This window comes from Chionomys nivalis, chromosome 20 (genome assembly GCF_950005125.1).
Source record: "Chionomys nivalis chromosome 20, mChiNiv1.1, whole genome shotgun sequence".
Classification (NCBI taxonomy): Eukaryota; Metazoa; Chordata; class Mammalia; order Rodentia; family Cricetidae; genus Chionomys; species Chionomys nivalis.
In genome coordinates, this window is record NC_080105.1 from 35190977 (window position 1) to 35210813 (window position 19837).

A 19837-nucleotide genomic window follows, 5' to 3' on the forward strand; every position below is an offset into this window, starting at 1 on the left:
AACAATAAACTAGAAGTTACAAGAGCAGAGAGACGGATGGCTCAGCAGTCAAGAACATGAACTCTTCTTGCAGACAGAGTTTAGTTCCCTGAACCACACACTCAGTTTCAGGGGATATGACACCCTCCTCTAGCCTCTATGGGTACTGTACTCATGTGCACAAATCCACATTCAAACACAGATATACATACATAATTAAGAATCAAAATTTAAAATCTTAAAAAAAAAGTATTAGAAGTCATAACTAGCAGTGCTTTTATCAAATTATCATTGGGTGTCAGACTTAAGGATAAGTACTTTATATACAATTTCACTTAATATTCAAAATAATGCTACGAAATTGATAATAATTCATTAACTCATTTGGCATGGGTATGAATATTAGTAATAACATGAACATGAAAATGAGCATCAGATATATCTTGTCATTTATTACTTAAAGTCTACTCAAACAATATTTGCTATCAATATTAGTCAATACTCATGAAGTAAAAAAGTTCAAATTTTAATGCCTATGCTTTGAAATCCTGTTAAGAAAATATACTGTGAAATATGGATATTAATATTTATGAAAGATTCTCAACCTTTGTTTTCTACATTCCTCAGCAAATACATTCAATTCTTCCTTCTTAATCACCTAGTCACTTGGCCTATTCTAATACTTTCAACTGTTTTCTTTACCATTAGTGTCATGCTTTATCACTGTTGGACTAACACTCTTTTTTTAACATCACTACGAAAGCCTTCTAGTCAATTACACTCTTAGCTCCTCCCTCCAACCCCTCAATAGTGTGACAGTAAAATTTCCCTTGACAGTATAACAGTATGATCATCATCAATAGTATGTCAATATAATCTCCCTCAATAGCATGTATGACAGTACAATCATCCTTAATAATATGACAGTATAATCGTACTCAATAGTGTGACAGTATAATCATCCTCAACAGTATGACGATTTAATCTTCCTCAATAGTATGACAGTATAATCTTCCTGAAGTAAAAGTCTCATGTACTTTCCTGCTCAAAGTACTTCTATATTCCCTCTTGAAGGCAATATAAAGCTTAAGCTTTCTTTGCACGCCACAAAAGGCCTTTGCTACTCTCCAGCCACACCAATCACGTCCCTGCTTTGGCTCTGAGCACTAGACACAATAAACTTCCTCTAAATTCACCAAATGATATTTAATGCTCTGAAACTCTTAAATGGTTCTACTGGCTAAAATGCTTTTCCCATTTTAATCATTAAGGAAATAATGATCCTATTCATCCTTTAGCTTAAATATCATCTTTTCTAAAACCAACTTGCTCATATTCTCTAAGTATCTGTTTCCTTGTTAAAGCAACAATTGCACTGCTATAAGCATTAACATTACCTTCCTAATTAATCCTAAATTCCTTTTAAGATTTATCTTAACTCATCTTTCGATCTCAGCAATACATAGTACCTGGTATATAACAGAGGGAAAGCAAAGCAAAGCAAATAACAATAAAAACACCTAAAATCATCTTAATAAAAGCCTACACTAAATGCACCTACCAAGATATGGTTTCTCTTAAGTACTATCTTACTCATCTTTAACTTCGTAATGTTTTGCCTGGTGACAGTAGCCCTTAAACAAGATCAGTATCTTTCCCCTTAATAAATACCTGAGTTTTGTTAGCAGTCATGTTTAATAACTTTTCATTAGAACAATGTAGAAAAATGTAACTTTAATAGCTTCTCTTGCAACTCTAAAGCATGCCAAAAATTCTACAAGACATTCACAACTGATCAAAGTAAAGGGAATAAGCGTCAATGAAGTGCTCAGGCACAAATGGAATGATTATAATGCAGGCCCTCCCCACATAGCTCAGGGAACATCTAGGAAGGAGAGACAAAAAGTTTTTAAGAGCTAGAGTTTGAACAGGGTCAGAGTGAACAGTGTCTTTGGACATAACAGGGCTGACTTGCTGCTTTCATGAATTCGCAGCAACTGTGCTGTCTGCAGAAGGCTTACACAAGATCAAGCCAGTCAACATTTTAGCATGAAAAAGGGAGGGGTTCATAAGTACCCAGCTCCCCACCCCTAGCCAAGGTGCTACTGACAAAGTGATGTTACGGAAGAGTTAAAGAGTGATAGCTCTGAAGGTAGGGAGAGTCAGTATTCTTTAAGGTTGTAGTCCCTAGCAGGTTAACTACGCTCCAACGGATGGCCCCACACACAGCAGTTTATGGACAGCTAAATTAGATTTGGTCATTTTTTAAAAAATATGAAAAGTTGGGAGAGGGTGGAGAGTGGATTTGGAAAACTATGGAGGATGATCGGGCAATAAATATGACCACAATACATTTTATGTATGTAGGAAATTTCCAAGGAATAATAGTTATGTATTATTTTAAAACATTCATGTAATATAGACAGAAAGCGGGTTCACAAAGCCCTATCTCTTCTTTTTTTTTTTTTTTTTTTTGGTTTTTCGAGACAGGGTTTCTCTGTAGCTTTGGTGCCTGTCCTGGAACTAGCTCTTGTAGACCAAGCTGGCCTCGAACTCACAGAGATCCACCTACCTCTGCCTCCCGAGTGCTGGGATTAAAGGCGTGCGCCACCACCGCCCGGCTGCCCTATCCCTTCTTGAAAAGCTACTATCAATTGATCATTGCACATACTAGCAGGCTAAGTGGGCTTGGTAGGTTTAAAAACAAAACAAACAAACAAAACTATAGTACATGAAGTTGGGAGGTAAAAGTGGTGATGTGGGATATAGGAAAAGTTCATATAGAGGGGGAAATTTGCTCCAAACATTATATGCATATAAAAAACTATGAAACAATAAAAAAAGGAAAACCAGTACAATAGAAATTAGAAACTCAAACTCTTTCTTTTTGGAGACAGATCTTGTTTAGCCCAGTTTGGCCTCAAACTCAGTGCGTATCTGAGAATGGCCTTGAGTTCCTAATTCTACTGCCTCTACTTCCTTAGTGCTGGAATTTTAGGCATGCAGTATCATAACCAGTTCAAAATTTTTGCATTTACTTATTTTTCCTTCAGGTTTTCAGTTACTTACCTGGTGCAAATGATGGAAAGTTAGTAAATCCAGGAAGATTCAACAGATTTACAGGCTGTGTTGGAAAGCTGAAAGGACAAAGTAAATTGGGAGAAGAGGGGTGTGATGCACTACTGCCTCTTTCTTTGCTTCTAGTTTTTTCTGGATGTTGACTTTGTTGACGCATAAGTTCAGTTAGCATTTGTTTTAACCTACAAAAAGGTAAACCAGTAATTTAAAAGTCAGTTAAAAGTACCAGCAACAAAAAAGGTCTACTTTAAAAGTCAAACAAAAATCAATATAATAGTACCATCAACAAGCTAAATTAAAAAAACAATACACCTAAGAAATGACTGAACAGCACTCAGGATAGCGAGGCTACTCTGATCCTACAACAAGTATCTGCTTGCTCTGCTGGCCTAATTCAATAAATTAGCTGTTGGAACAAGTACTGAGCTTAGTATTAACAGACATAGGTATAAATATCAGAACCTAAATTTACTGTGGTATAATTTATACACTATATATTTTACCCAACATTAAGTATATAATTTAATACCAATTTTATAAATAAATCTCAGGCCCACAGTAACAGATCATGGCTTATAAGTTTCAGACAATAGACTGACAGCAGTTTGGCTCAAGCCTTTCTCTCCTTGAAGGTAAGTGTAAACTCTCCTTTCATTTTAGCACTACTATACAGTAGCAATACTTGTGATCAAGCAGATTACCTCTGAACGTTATTCTGTTGCCACGTTAGTTGTGTGTAGCACTGGTTCAGCTGGTGCATTATAAGGTGTACCTGAGGAGATGCCACATTGCTTGGCATAACACTGTAAGGACCTGTTAGAAGAGTTTGCAGCAAACAAGATAAAGTCTGTTGGAAGAAAATTTTGGCAACAGTTAACCAATGTCTTGAAGAAAATGTGTACTGCTTCAAAACTATGTAAATTAAAAGAATATATTTCAAAGATACAATTTACCTGCTGGTCTTGCATCAAAGTCTGACAAATATTGACACTGAAATCAAGTTGTTTCTTTAGCTGATTAATTTGTTCTTGCCACTGCTCTTTCTCTTCTATGTAAGAGAGCTCTGACACCCATCGAAGGTTTTCTTGTCGTTGCATGCTGATATTCTGTTGCCTTGTCTTGGCTAAAGGACGATAATTTCCATCTGCTGAAACAGGGCGATTATTCTTCCACCTAATGGAGAATTTAGAACCTTAAGTCATCACGTGTGATAATTTAGATTTTAAAATTCAGTACAAACATCAAATCCTATTCAACAGACTAGTATTTCTTTCATCATTATCAAACAAGAAAAAAGGGAAAAAAGTCAGACTTCCAGCTCATCCAATTAATTCTCTAATTGCTTTCTAGTTTTTCTCATTTGTATTCTTATACTATAATCTAACTATATTCTACAAAATAAAAACAATCTTTTGACTAGAGCACTTTTTATTCTTCAAGGTTTACTTCATCAAGTAGCAATATTATATTTAGTTAACATTTATTCACTAAGTTTTATCACTACTAGAAGTAACAATGCAGACCAGAAACGGGAGAACACTGATAACCTGAGTTCAATCCCAGAGACCCACAGGCAGAAAGAGAGAATCTACCCCTGCAAGGTGTGCTTGTACCTCTATTTGTGCACTATGACACAAAAGGATATACAAAAACATGCACACACACACAAATATAATTAAAAAAAACCATAAATAACAATTAGTATTGCTTCCTGCTGTTTTTGCTTTGCTTTGTTTTAAAGACAGGGTCTCACTACATTGTTGTGGTCTCAAGTGATCCTTTCAAGCAACAACCAAGTCAGGCAGGGTGACACATGTCTTTAATTCCAGCACTTGGGAGGCAAAGGCAAGCTGATCTCTGTGAGTTTGAGGTCAGCTTGATCTACAAAAGCTAGTTCCAGGACAGGCACCAAAGTTACACAAAGAAACCCTCTCTTGGAAAAAAAAAAGAAGAAGAAAAGAAAAAGAAAAAAGAAAAAAAATTCAAGCAGCAGCCAAGACTTTTAGGATATACCACTGCTGCCAGTAATACAATTAGTTTATTAACATAACTTTTTTTACCATCTGAAATGTTTCATTTTTTTGCTTAATTCTCCCCAACAGAAGCAAAGATGAAAGCTTAGGAACAATTTTTAATCTGGTCAAGGTGGGATCTATTGCAGCAACATCTGTATGTTAAAAATGAAATATGAATCTAGTTTAAGAACTACCCAGTGTTTTGTGTGTCCCCCACTAAAATTTTAGAATCTCCTGAGCGGCAGATTCTCTTTGTAGAGTAAGCCCCTTTTATCCAAGCCAAAACTTAAAACAAAGATACAATCCTTAGAAAGCCCTTCGGGGGGGGGGGGGGGTCCTCCAGAAAAATCAACTATGTCACTAAAGAGCAGTTACTTCCAGACCCACCCACTGACCTTTAGGGGAGGAAATGGAACCAGAGATTGAGTCTGATTATCAACAGCCTATTTATTTAGTCAACCATGGCTACATAAAGAAACTTACTTTCATAAAATCTCTTTAATAATGACTTCAGAGAATATCAAGGGTGGTGACCAATGAAAGTGCTTATATCCAAGGCATGGAAGCGCTCCACACTTTCTCACTCTAGACTCATTCCTCATAACTATTCCACAAAGATCAAAACTTCAGAATAAACTGGTAATGTGATTTCCTGAGTTGTAGCAAATTATTAGATCTAAAGACAGACTGGGGAAACTCTCACTTTAATCAACACAGGAGAATACAGTTAAGTTGGGCACTTACACTGAAAAGAATACGCTTATAGGACTAATCTGTGAGATCTGCATTACCTTTGAATAGTTAGTACCATTACTGAACCAAAATTCAAGGTACTTGATTAATTAGTTGATGTGAACCACAGAATTTTTGGTACCATAAAAACCTGAAATACTTAAAATTCAAATAAAATTTTAACACTGAAACTAACCTATTTTTAGTTTCCTTTACATTATAAGAACTTTGATTCATACTAGGGTGATAACTAGGAAAGTTATCATTGGAACTGGCATCTTGCTCCTCTTCTTCTTCTTCATCTGTCCGAACAATTCCTTCTGAAAGATAACCATCTTCATCTCCTTCTTCATCTAATGCACATTGAGTAGAACCTCCCCAAGTTGCCATTGTTCTAGGGATAATGAGACATAAAACAGGCATCATTATGGAGATTAGCTAGATATTTTAAGAGTTACAATGCTCAAGATTTATTTATATATGTATATGAAAGCATGAACAAATACAAAAATTATAATTACAAAAGTTATAATAATTCTGTGAGATGCTATCTTCTGTTGCTGTCATATAAAATGTGTAGCTTGCCTTCCACAAGAAAATATTTCATAGAAATTAAAATAATCATCACATCTGGGAATTTTCTCCTAATCTAAACTTCCCTCAGCCATTCCCTAGGTGATAGCACTCTATTCTGGTGCTACCTAACAGAGCTTTCTGCAATAGTGGTAACGATCTATATCGGTGCTGCCCTATGCAGTACATATAGATACATATGAATACTAAGCACTTAAAATTCTACCCATGTGACTAGAGAGAAAACGAACTAACTTTAACTTACTTTAAATAGCCACCATATCTACTGGTATATTAAAACACACAACCCTAGACCTAGACATGCTAAACTGTCTCCTTTCACAATCCCTTTCCATTCAAGAAATTTTTACATGCCCTGAGTAGAAAGATGGATCAAATAGGTATGCAATCTAAACATCTTCTGATAATCAAAGAAATTTATTTTTAAAAATTCTTTGGCGTATATAAACATAATCTTATCATTTATTAAAAAATACTAAGGAGATGATATACTTGTTTATTTTTATATAAATAATTAAATCTTGGCTAAGTGGTGGGGGCACACACCTTTAATTCCAGCACTTGGGAGGCAGAGGCAAGTGGATCTCTGAATTCGACCAGTTTGGTCTACAGAGTGACAGCTAGGGTTTCACAGAGAAACCCTGTCTCAAAAAAAAGAGAGAGAGAGAGAGAAAGAGAGAGAGAGAGAGAGGAAATCTTTGAGGGACTAGAGAGATGGCTCAACAGTTAAGAGCACTTGCTGTTCTTTCATGGAACCTCAGTTTACTCTTCTGCATCCACCACCTACAACTACAGCTCTAAGGAGATCCAATGGCTATAGCCTCCACACCTCCACAGGCTTATATGCTGGCATATACATACTCCTATACATACACATACATAATTGAAAAATAAAATAGAAATTAATTAAAATGGTAGGAATATTTGAGACTGAAGTACACAGAACATCTTTATTGTTTTTCAGTTCATCAATAAATACTTTGAGCTCATAATTTTAAATGCTTAGAATTCTACTTTGCATAAGTGAGTAATACAAAATTACAAGAAGGATTTTTAAGATCATCTTGGAAAATATTGGAAAATCTATCCTAATCAAGCCAAAATTCATTTTTTGTAAGTTTAAAAGTCAGCAACTCAAAGTAAAATTTTTTACAATGAACAATAGAACAAAAAATAATGCAAAGAAAGTCTAAATTTGATGCTAACAGGATAATATATGATAAAAAATTAAATGTTTTCATAACTAGACTTGTTAAAAGGGGAAGATTTTGTATGTTTTTACTAAAACGCAGCAATTTGTACCACACAAATGTTTGAGGCAGTTTTTGTCAATATGTTGGGGTGGCCTTGTAGGCAGTACATAATGCACATGTATGTTTCTTAAAGCCAAGGCTATAGTTAAATCACATGCTGCAACACAGGTTGGCAATATTGGAAACACCTTGGATTCACTTTGCATTTAATTCTGAATATATTTTTGGCTGAATATATTATTAATAATAAATTGATTCTGAATATATTTTGTATGATTGAAATAACCAAAAAATTTTGCAAGTCCTGCCTCCACTCAGTTGCATTCAGTATCATGAACCCATAGGAGGGGTCACAAGCCACAGGTTAAGAAATGAGTCTCTACACCAATGATTCTGAAACCAGATGCTCATCAAAAATATCTCAAGACTTCTGTAAAAGAGCAAATGCTCTGCCAGAAGAGAACAGAATATGATGTAAATAAAATGTACATTGAGACTTTACAAGTATGAAAACTCTTAAGAAGAGAGCATGTGAAACATTCTGGAAATGTCATCTAATAAGGCTTCAACCTATCTAGGTTTCAAAATTTTAGATTAAATACTACTATATAGCTAGTTATTTTACAAATCATTCTTTTACAAATTTTCCAAATGTGGACCCTTCAAACTTATTTCTAAAAATTTAATGTTTTATATAAAAATAATTTATGATTATTCTCAGGAACCTTACAAATGTTAGATATACAATTTAAAATAAAAAATATTTCAGCAGGGAGGTGGTGGCGCACAACTTTAATCCCAGCACTCAGGAGGCAGAAGCAGGAGGATCTCTGTGCGTTGGAGGCCAGTCTGGCTTACAAGAGCTAGCTCCAGGACAGGCTCCAAAGCTAGAGAAACCCTGTCTCGAAAAATCAACAATAACAAAAACAAAAATAAATAAATAAAAAGATAAAAAGTATTTCAACTGGGCCTGATGGAACTTGCCTATAATCTCAGCCCTGAGGAGGTGGAGGCAAGTAGCAAGTTCAAGGTTATTTTGAGCTCCACTTGTAGTTCAAGGCCAGTCTTTGTTACCTGAAACTATGCCACAAAACAATATATCATTCTAGTCTGAAAAACAACACCACAAAACATCACATATTTTTCATTTTATAATGAAATTTTATAAAGTATAAAACTTTGCAAAGAAAGTAAAATTTGAAAGATCATCCTGCAGCAGTGGTGCAGACAGATCTTGCGAGTTCAAAGACAGTCAGAGCTGCAAAACAGAGAAACCCTGTCTCGGAAAAACAAAACAAAACAACAAACAAACAAACAAAAGATCTGTATCATCATTTGATCAAATACTGTAAAATACCATAGTAACTGAAATAGAAAGAGAAGCTGCAGAACAGAAAATGGCTGGCTGGAAAACATATGGAAAAATAGCCGATCAGTCATACAGTTGACTTGTGCTGTGTTGTGTAGGAAAATGAGTCTGCCTTGCTTTTAAGTTCTGGGTAAATAATATTTTAAAAATATATTTTAAACAGCTTTCTTACTTTTCTGTTCTGCTTTGCTGAGGGGTACACAGGTTCTCAGATCCATCACTTCTCAATGATAACGATCTAGCCACTGGAGAAGAAGTCTCCGCTAGACCTTGCCTCCTTTGGTGTTCAGCCATGAGAGCTTCAAGTTGCTTCCTTCTCTGTCGTAGCTCTTCCCTTAACATTTCATGTCTTCGCATGTCTGACCACAACTATTATTTTAAAAATCAGAGTCAAGTAAATATTTGGATTTGTTGAAGACTTAAAGAATAGAACTCTTAATGATATTGTCAGTCCAACAATAATCTATTGCCAATGTTTCCACTTTCATTCTCCAATATCCATCTAGGGAACTAGAGAAATCACTCAAGTTAAGAATGTATACCACTCTTGCAAATTCTTCGATCTGAATTTAGTTTCCAGCACCATTATCAAGTGGCTCACAACTGCCCCTAACTCTAGATCCCAGGGATGCCTGACACCTCTGACCTCCAAGGACATCTACACTCACTTGTACATATCCCCCAACAACCCACACACAATTAAAAATACTAAGCTAAAATCTTTTAAAGATGTTCATAAGGGTTAAATAGTATTTTAGGGATAAGATAAAGGCAGTCATCAATTGTTCGGGAAACTAAGAAATACTCGTGAACTATTTGGGAAAAGCTATGATATTTTTCTACAAATCAAATATAAATGAAATACTCAATAAGCCCTTCTAACTAAAATGATTTGTGTTTGCTATAACTATTCCTCATATTTGCTAATATAGAATTTGACTATTTTAAAACAATACCAGCATAATTTGGGGTAAGATTTATTCCCCAACTAAAAGAGACACAGAAAATATACTTCACATATATCACCCATCCAATAGGTCAAAGGCCCCAAAGACTCATCCCAAGAGCAGTTTTTCCCCCCATCATTCCCCCCAAAAAAACTATTTTACAGATTTGGGAGTTAGGATCCAATTGAGGAACAAAACAGTAGACTGTACCATACCTCATTATCCACTACTGAAGAATCTTCAGGCTCAATAACAGATTTGCTTGTGCTGGTCTCATTTTCATTAACAGTTGGAGTTGAAGTAATAGCTGGGAGATACTTTTTGGTGGGCCCACTACTCTTACTAGTGGCTGATAGCTAAATGAACAACAACAAAAACAAAACAAATGTATATGTATATACATATGCATATATATAAAACAAATATTACTATAAAGTACTAAAATAACTGAATTTAATCTCATAGTTATTTTACTTCTCTAGAGCTCTAGTGCTGTATTAATCTGATATTGAGACTACAATCACCACCATGATCCAAGGACAACAGAAGAGAACAAAGATGATAACAGGCTAAAGGTGATGAGTAGTAAACAATCAGGAACAGTAAAAAAAATAGGAGTCAAATACTGGGGAGGAGGTTTTACACTACACCCAACCTTGGCACATACTCCTCTGGATATTATTTATATTGGGGATAAAAGACAAAAGGATTAGAAAAAATAGAAAAAGTACAAACTTAGAAAATATTTGTATTAGAAACATAATTTTGATGTTCTTTTTTCAAAAACAAAATATAGGGCTACAGAGATGGCTGAGAGTTTAAGAGCACTGGCTCCGCTTCCAGAGGACCAAGGGTCAATTCCCAGCACCCACGTGGCAGCTCATAACTGTCTGTAAGTTCAGTTCCAGGGGTCCTAACACCTTCACACCAATGCATATAAAAATATAGTTAAATAAATTATTTTAAAAAGCCCAATACCAAAATAGAAGCAATCATTTGATTCCCATGTACTACCTTTCAAAGTAGAAACATAACCAAACCCATTTCATTATTAGTTCACTCATCTCAGCACTCAGAAAACTAGCAGTAAAGACAGACTTTAAACCGACATTAGGTTTTAAACATTTTTCAAGCACACTGAAAGAAATAAATTTACAATTACCTGAAGGTCGGGGCATGCCTTTTGCACAGCTTGAATTTTCTCTTGAATTTCAATCAATTTCTTTCTTTCCTCCTGCAACTGTTTCAGCTCTCTCTGTTGCTGCTGTAGTTTAGCCTCATAAAATTTCTCTCTATAATTAAAGTGACATTATCTGTGAACTTCAATAAATTTATACTAAGCAAAAAACAATACAGTAAGACCCTTTCTAAATAAGTGGCTGTGAACTTTTTTTTTATGAAAGCCAAAAGCTTACTATACCTTGTTTTTTCATTTACTCCAGTGTCTTTTTGTGTTTTATTAGAATTTTCTCTTGCATTATTTGAATTTTGTTTGGTATCTTCTGCTGCTGCATAGAAATCACCCAAATTTGATGTATTGGCTGAGACACTCATTTGAGCTGCGTCATCATCCTAAAACAGCACAATTATATAAAACTGTTTGGAAATCCAAAGAAATTATCAAATTTATACTTTACACAACTTACTAGGCTATAAAACATAAAACAATACCACAGAGGTATTATACTCTTATAATACTTTTACAGAAAACCAAAGTGTATCTTTTATCAATGATAAATTAATTAAGTGCTAAAACTAAAATGAGCCCATTAAAAATTTTTATTTGCAGTTCTGGGTATTGAATGTTTTATATGCCCAAGGTCCTAACATGCCCATCTATTGCCATGTACTGTCTTGCATGGCCTTATAACACTCAGTCAGAATGTGGACCCTTAACTCCTCCAAACTGTAAACTAAATGAGTTTTTTTTTCCTTAAAAAGTTACTTAACTTCAGATATTTCATTAGTGTTATGAATTAAGAAACCCTTACAAATTAACTAGCTATTTCTCATTTTGTTGAGATAATGGGCTGCTATCAAAGAGCTCTGTGACAAATATAAAAAGCTAAAATAATCACTATGGAGTAGGAAACGATATTAACGTTATTTTACGATATCAAATGATATTTTAGGATTCAACATTTATATTACTGCAAATAATCCATGACCACTATCTGTTTAAAAATTGCCCTCTTACTCATTTCTGTCTTTAATTTGTCAAACAAGTACCAATAGTTATGATACAATGAGATGGACATGATGGCTCATTCCTGTAATTCCAGTACTGTATTCAAATGGCTAACAAAAGAAGAGGATCTCCATGAGTTAGAAGACCAGCTAGGGTTATCCATAGTGAACTTCTGGCCAGCCCAAGATACAGAATGAGACCTTTCTCCTCTCTCTCTCTCTCTCTCTCTCTCTCTCTCTCTCTCTCTCTCTCTCTCTCTCTCTCTCTCTCAGAAAAAAAGGACATCCTATCTGAAATCTATAGTGATTACTCAAAAAACAAAGTTTTTTTAAATCTGACTAGCAGTAGATTTTTTTTCTTTTGTTGAACTAATGCACTGATTAACAGGGAGTTGAAAATGACCTCATTCATTTTCTTGAAAATATTTAACTTATTTATATTCCATGCTTTCTCTGAAGTTTGCATCTGAAATTTAACTTTTAGAAACAATATTCTAATAAAATCATAACAAACTGATTCTTATTAATCATAGAACTATGAACTCTGAAATGACAATTCAATTCGTCTCTGTATCAATCAAAAGACTAACCTAGCCCAGTGAGCATAGAAGAGGACAATGGCAAGAACCAGGCTATAACTTAAGAAATAAAGAAGCTGAAAATAAAGTATTTTCATAAAATAGTATATGGAAAAAAATAAGAGTTCTAATTCAAAACAAAGCTTATTTCTCATACTTCAGTTTTCCTATGTACTATTTTGTGATCTTAAAGGAGTGGTTCTCAACCTTCCTAATGATGTGACCCTTTAATACAGTTCTTCATGTCGTGGTGACCCCCCAGCCATACAATTATTTTCATTGTTATTTCATAACTGTAACTTTGCTACTGCTATGAATCATAATGTAAAGATCTGATATGCAGGATAGCTGATATATGACTCCTATAAAGGGGTCATTCAATCCCCAAAGTGGTCACAACCCACAGGTTGAGAACCACTGTCTTAAAAAAAAATAATGGGAAATAGAAAATAACAATTAGCAAATATGAGTTCTTACAAATATGTAAAAATATTCAGGATAACTTGGCTTATTGCTATTATTTGTTTCCAAAGCTGTTTCATGCATTTCAAAAAGTAAAGTAGGAATTCAGAAAGATGCCCACCGATTCTTTCTATTAATTTCAATATTCATATGCAACCAATGTCATTAGCTTAGGTGCTCTTCCCGATACTCTTCAAATACATGACTAAATAAATCACATCTCAAAAGGTGTTCTTCTAAGTTATGCACGTTTTACATGCCTAAGTTTACTTGTATGCTTGTACATGTTTATGCACTTTCTTCAACAGCTTTTGTTCTCATAGGAATAATTTAGAAAAAACCCAAAAGTCATTACCAATAATGTGTAAACAAGTTATAGTATACCAATATAATAAAAATGTAATCAAAGGTCTGGGGACATGAACTCACTTCGCTTAGAATATCAATTAACAGTAATTCTGGAGAGCAATTAGAAATTTTCCATTCAAATGAAAATTTATGGTAATACATGGCAATGGAAAGAAATAAAAAGAAAGCAAAGAAATAATTTCACAAGTTAAAACCATTTTTGCTACTCTAGAAAAATTTTACCTACCACAGGAAACTGTAAAATGCTCAGTAGATCTTTTGGACCACATTAGATAAAGAAGGGTTAGTATTGACATGTGCATGTGTATAAATTATTTCAAAATCATGTATTAATAGTTGAACTTTACTAACATGCTAACATTTGGATTTTCTTTTTATTTTTTTACATCAAGTAGGTTAAGATCTCAGGCTCTGCAATAGGCAATGTAAATTCTGGCAGTCATAATTATGTAACATTGGGCAATTAACACTTTTTCAATCTGTTTAATATCTACCTTATGATGATGTTATGGACCTATACATGAGGCCAGTATCATCAGCAAAAGCAAAATTATGTGGGGTTGTAGATCAAACTATACTGGTACACAGTCATGCTCTTGGGTTTTTATATACAGATGGCTGCACTCTCACTCTAAGTTGTAAAAGGCGTTATTACAACAAAATTTACCTACTCTAATCCCTCTTCCCATTTTTTTTCCAAGACAGTCTTTTGTGCCCAAAGCAGAACTCCAACTTAGATTTAGCCAAGGATAACCTTGAACTCCTCCTTGAATTGCCTCCATTTCCCAAGTGATAGGACTACAGATGTGCACCGTCATGTCAGGCTCAATTTCTCAACTTTACCAGGAAGAGTTTGCCAATATCTGATATATAGCAATTAAGCCACTAAACCTTTAATAGTAACATCTAAGACACAAATACAGGGCTGGGGATGAAACTTTTGGTGGTAACATGCTTGCTTAGTTATGTAAGGGGTCTCAATTCAATATAAGAAATGGAAAGAAAAGGAGTTATACCAACATAATCATCAAACATACACAAAAATTTCATCTTATATGACTATACTATTTAAACAAGTAACTTACCTGGACCATAGCAACAAGATCTTGGAGCTGTTTAAGTTTCTCTTTTGCAGCCATGAGTCTACTTATCTTCTGTTCAAATTCTTCATCTTCTGGTGCCTCATCAACCAGACTGCTCCTATGGCTAGATAATGAAGCCCCACTGACTCCTTCCTCCTCTACTTCCTCCTCCTCCTCATCTTCACCTTGTGCTACATGCAACCTCTGTTCTCCTTCTCTATTATATCGACAGTCTGTTAAAAACAAGTATCATTCAAATAAATGATTTTAAAACTTTAAGAGTATAAATCAAAGATAATCTACTTCACTAGAGTAATATGGCAACATTTCTGTGAATATAAGAAATCATACCTAATGGAGGCATGTTTAGAGCTCTGATGTTGGCAGCAGATCTGTTGTTAATTTCACAGTTAGAATTAACTGATCTCCCATCTCTATTATTAGAAACACACGGTGTATTACTGTTACTATTCACTTCATTCCAGGTGGAAGCTACCTGTGGATTCCTGAAAGAAATTAATGCCCAGTTATTTAAAACAACAAAAATAAAAATTCAAAAAAAAAATCTACCTACGTAGAGCTATAATAAACCAGTTTCAAGCAAAGAACAGCATTAACTAAACCATTTTAGATCAAATTCTTAATAATAGACTCCTATTTTTCATTAACTTTTCCAAAAATTTAGAAGTTTATGAATAAAAGCATGTGAAAACTCAAAATATACCTAAAGTATAGCAGTAGGAAAAGAAAATGCTCAATTTTATACTTTTTAAATTTACTTGCATTCAGTAACAAATAGAAATTTTACTAAATTACTGCCTTCAATATTTCCTTCCTTTTCTTTATAGGGTAAGAATGATTATTACACTAACAGTTAACTTACAAGGAAAAAGCTTAAATAAGAAGGAAACAATATTTCACTGATGTATCCCTCCATCCCAGCCCCCATACAAGCATTAAGTTCAGATGAATACATTGGGAAAAAGAAACTTAAATGCTGTCACCTAATGTTAGTAACAGGTTCAGAATTTTCATGCTCAGAATCATAGTCTGACTCTTCAGTTTCTTCATCTTTTGTATTTTCATTTACAGCATCTGTCATCATATCTGATGTTTGTTCATAATAATGAACTAATTCTCTCAATTCATTCAATCTCTTTTGAACTTCATTTAACTTCCTGATTAAAAAAATATAACACCATTTTAGAAAAAAATACACTATTTTCACTTAATAGTAGTTGGCACATACACCCACAAATATAGATAGACCAAGTTAAGTATTCAGGGCACCTGTCAGTTTTTAAAAATACAGTTTCAGCTGTACATGTAGGCACATGCCTTTCATCACAACACTCAAGAGACAGAGGCAAGCACAACTCTGTTAAGTTCAAGGCCACCCTGGTCTATGTCGTGAGTTCCAGGCCAGTCAAGGCTGGCTATATATAGTGAGACCCTATCTCAAAACAGACAAACAAACAGAAACAAAAGGTAAAACAAAACAAGCAAAACCCCAAAACATGAACTGAAATGTCATATACATAGTCCCTGTTTTGCAGGTGAAGAAGCAGAAGCTTTCCAAGTGTTCTGCTCACACTGACACAGTCTTGTATAAAACATCATTTCAAAGCTATGAGTCTAGAGTCTGGATCTTATTCTTTGAATATTAAAACATTTTACATAGAGTTCTTGGTATTTCTAACTCTTTTATTAAAAAATGATCAATTAAGCCGGGCGTTGGTGGTGCACGCCTTTAATCCCAGCACTCGGGAGGCAGAGGCAGGCGGATCTCTGTGAGTTCGAGACCAGCCTGGTCTACAAGAGCTAGTTCCAGGACAGGCTCCAAAACCACAGAGAAACCCTGTCTCGAAAAACCAAAAAAAAAGATCAATTAATAGCAGTCTACAGAAACTACCTATGCTATCTTACTTCTTTTAGTCAACCAATAAGATTAATATATATTACATTCCCTCCTTTTTCCACCATATATCTGAAGAATGTTTATCTTACTAACTTCAGTTTCTTACAAATTTTCGAAAGTTTAAAAATCCTCATTATTTAATTCTAATTACTTAATATATGTGAACAATGATTGTAAAAAGTATTTTACTGTAGTTTTTCAGCTGGATTTAGATGACCTTCATTTTCACTCTCATTCTGAGAAACCAGAGAAGTCGCAGGACAAGGAACAGAGGATATAAGGCTATTGGACTCTCCATTGACAACTGGTGCAAAGCCTACAGGAGCAGAGAGAGCTACAGTTGAACTTCTCTTATCCCCACTTCTTTGGAGAGAAGTTGAAGGCACAACTGAAAAAGAGAGAAAAAGATACACAGTTGCCATAAATAAAAATGGTATGAAGCAGCATGTTTTCACAGTTTGCATACTTATAAAAAACAGAAAATAAAATTCATTCACATTTTAAAATCTGCAGATTTAAATCCTAAAAGTTTATGTATATACACTGGCAGGCCATTTATTAACACAGTTCACAACAAAACACTTCAAAATACACAAGGAAAAATATTTTTACATCTTCCTTTTAGATAGTCTAGCACTTCTGCATTATAGTCACTGAATTAAAATAGAAGGGAGAAAATAAGACAGAAACTGCAAAGCATTACAATGCTATATGCTAGAAAACAACCAAAAGAACAATAGCATAAACTTGTCTCACGTTAAGTTGAATGGTATCACTATGTATGACGTACAGAACACAAAAGGCCAATCCTGGCAGGTAAATAATAAAGACTATGTATTTTTCTACCTCCTACTATTTTGAAAGTACTGCCATTTACCTTTTTCTCAGTGTGACTATCAGTGCTTCCTTCTCATTTTAACGCCACAATTATCACAGCTAGTTCCTAATGATCTCTTTTTACACTATTCCTTAACCATTGTTCCTGTAACTACTGCTCTTACTGTTTTCTAGAAGGAGGAGTGGTCTTTTAGTCAGCTGTCAGTCGGTAAAGTATGACATTCTTTGTATATAAAACTGACCCAAGGCCATAATCATACCTTACAAATTTTATTTTCCTTAGTTGCCTTCCTCTGTTCATAAAATAACTGATATTATCCTCTACAGGAAGAGGAGGGTAGCTGAGATCAAGAGGTGGAAGATAAGTGTTTCAGGGCAGAAATAGTAAGGTTTCTTTGAAAGTGGCAGAGAATCAGGAATTACATGAAGAATAAAGAACTACTTCTCCAAGCTGGATGTAGCAGTGCAAACATATAGTCCAAGCCCTTGGGGAGACTGATGCAAGAGTGTTGGACATTTGAAGTGAGCCTGAGCTCCACTGTAAACCTTGTCTCAAAACACAAAAAATACCAAAAGAGAACATATGATTCTGTTATTTTAAATGACTTACTTATATTTTAGATAAATATGTACCTGCATGAATTATGTGCATCACATACATGCAAGTGCCCATAAAAACCAGATGGCATTGAATCCCCTGGAACTGAAGTGATGGGCAGTTGTAAGCTACCTAATGTGGGTCATGGGAACCAAACCTGGGTTCTCTGCAAAAGCAGTAAGTGCTTTTAGCTGCTGAGCCATCTTTCCAGCCCAAGAATGGGGATTCTAAAAATGGTGTTCTTATCCACTACTAACTTCTTATTCAGATAACAACTGGAATGTTATAATAATAACGGTCAGTTGAGTTACCCCAGGTGATTTCAATTTCTAGCAATTAAGCTTCTAATACTAAGGGGCAGGAACTAGGATTGAGAAAAACTTTTAGTAAAATAATAAAGACTAGAGACTAGATCTGAATTACCCAAATTTCTTTCTTTTTTCTTTTTTTTTTTTTTTTTTGTAGACTTAGCATCTATTTGGCTCTTTATCACATATTGGCTTATTAAGAGCTTTTCATATTCAAGTTTCTTCCTCAAAAATTATAATTTTTGTGGAACTGTATTTGTTACCTTATCAAAGAGTTACTAAGTGACTGCTCTGTGCCAGCATATATACTTATATGCCCTTTACTTAACACTGCTGAGTCAGATTTACTCACATGATGAATTGTTCAGATGCTGGTCTCGAAGGGTATGGAGTTCTCCAAGTAATTTGTCCATTTTCTGTTTCTTTTCCTGTAGTACTCTCATTTTACTAAAAAGCTGGACTTTCTCATCAGGTAAATGTTCAGAAACTGAGGGATTTCTGCTCTGAGAAATTTCTCTAGTTAATGAAAGGCTTTCTGCCTGTCTTCTGTTGTCTGGAACAGTGGGAGGCTTAGTTTAAAAAAGAAAAAGAAAAAGATCATTTGAGGTGAAGGTAATAAAAAGCCACATTTTACTGTGTGTTGATATCTACTGCTTCCTATTTTGCTATTAACACTGTTATCCCAATCTCCTGAGTTTCTGAGAGTTTCTTTAAATAGGGTATGGCAGGGCTCAGCAGAAGAACTTAGTAACTTTTGCTAGATAACTGTACAAAATGGTTGGTCACACTCATTTTCTTAGTGGGCAAGACAAGAGTGATTTCACCTTCAATCATACATCTTTTCCCGGTGTGAAGGCAATGGTTTACCAATTCTTATCCAAATTCCACACTAAAAGTTCACACAGGCATCATTATTTATTTTACAAATTCATAAAACTGAAATATTTATTAATTATAAAACTTGATAGGCATGAACACAAACCATTATCCTAACGCTTTAAGAGGTTAGCATAGAAAGACAGAAAATTTAAGGTCAGCTTGTCTTGCTTCAATACCAAATCAAACTAAAATTCTACCTCTCCCTGAAGAAAAAAAAAAAAAAAAACCTTTCTTAAAACTTTTAGATAAAATAATGCAAGGACATAGACTTAAAACTAACTTTAAGTCTCTTTCTTGTTTTTAGTTTTTTGTTTCCTTGATGCAGTAGGTAGTTCTGGCTGTCTTAGAACTTACTACATAGACCAAGTAGGCTGATCTTGAATTCAGACATTCACCTGACTCTCCCTCCCAGTGCTGGGATTAAAGGTGTGTCACTATAACTGTCCTAACTTTAAGTCTTAATGGTTATAACCACCTAGTGCTTAAAAGAGGTAAAAGGAATGTTTATCTAACAGTCTACACAATGAAAACCTTACTACTCAGTACATTAAAATAGCTTTTCTGGGTATGGATGCATGGTTCATTGGTTAAGAGCATCTGCTGCTCTTGCAGAAGTCCTGAGTTCTGTCCTAGCATGTACATTGAGTAGCTC

At 34.7% G+C, this 19837-nt stretch overlaps 1 protein-coding gene across 16 annotated transcripts in view; it reads right to left on the bottom strand.

The window, feature by feature from the left end:
- The window catches only part of Pcm1 (pericentriolar material 1), a 96165-nt gene that overhangs the window by 43255 nt on the left and 33073 nt on the right, over positions 1-19837 (bottom strand). For all 16 annotated transcript variants that reach the window (XM_057752816.1, XM_057752805.1, XM_057752806.1 and 13 more), the window contains 13 exons: positions 18659-18875; positions 16753-16951; positions 15650-15823; positions 14997-15151; positions 14649-14878; positions 11388-11539; positions 11130-11259; positions 10183-10323; positions 9193-9389; positions 6001-6198; positions 4011-4230; positions 3759-3904; positions 3049-3239 (listed from right to left, as the gene is read on the bottom strand). In XM_057752816.1, the coding sequence (XP_057608799.1) occupies positions 3049-3239; positions 3759-3904; positions 4011-4230; positions 6001-6198; positions 9193-9389; positions 10183-10323; positions 11130-11259; positions 11388-11539; positions 14649-14878; positions 14997-15151; positions 15650-15823; positions 16753-16951; positions 18659-18875 (2350 nt within the window). The remainder of the gene's footprint in view (positions 1-3048; positions 3240-3758; positions 3905-4010; positions 4231-6000; positions 6199-9192; positions 9390-10182; positions 10324-11129; positions 11260-11387; positions 11540-14648; positions 14879-14996; positions 15152-15649; positions 15824-16752; positions 16952-18658; positions 18876-19837) is intronic.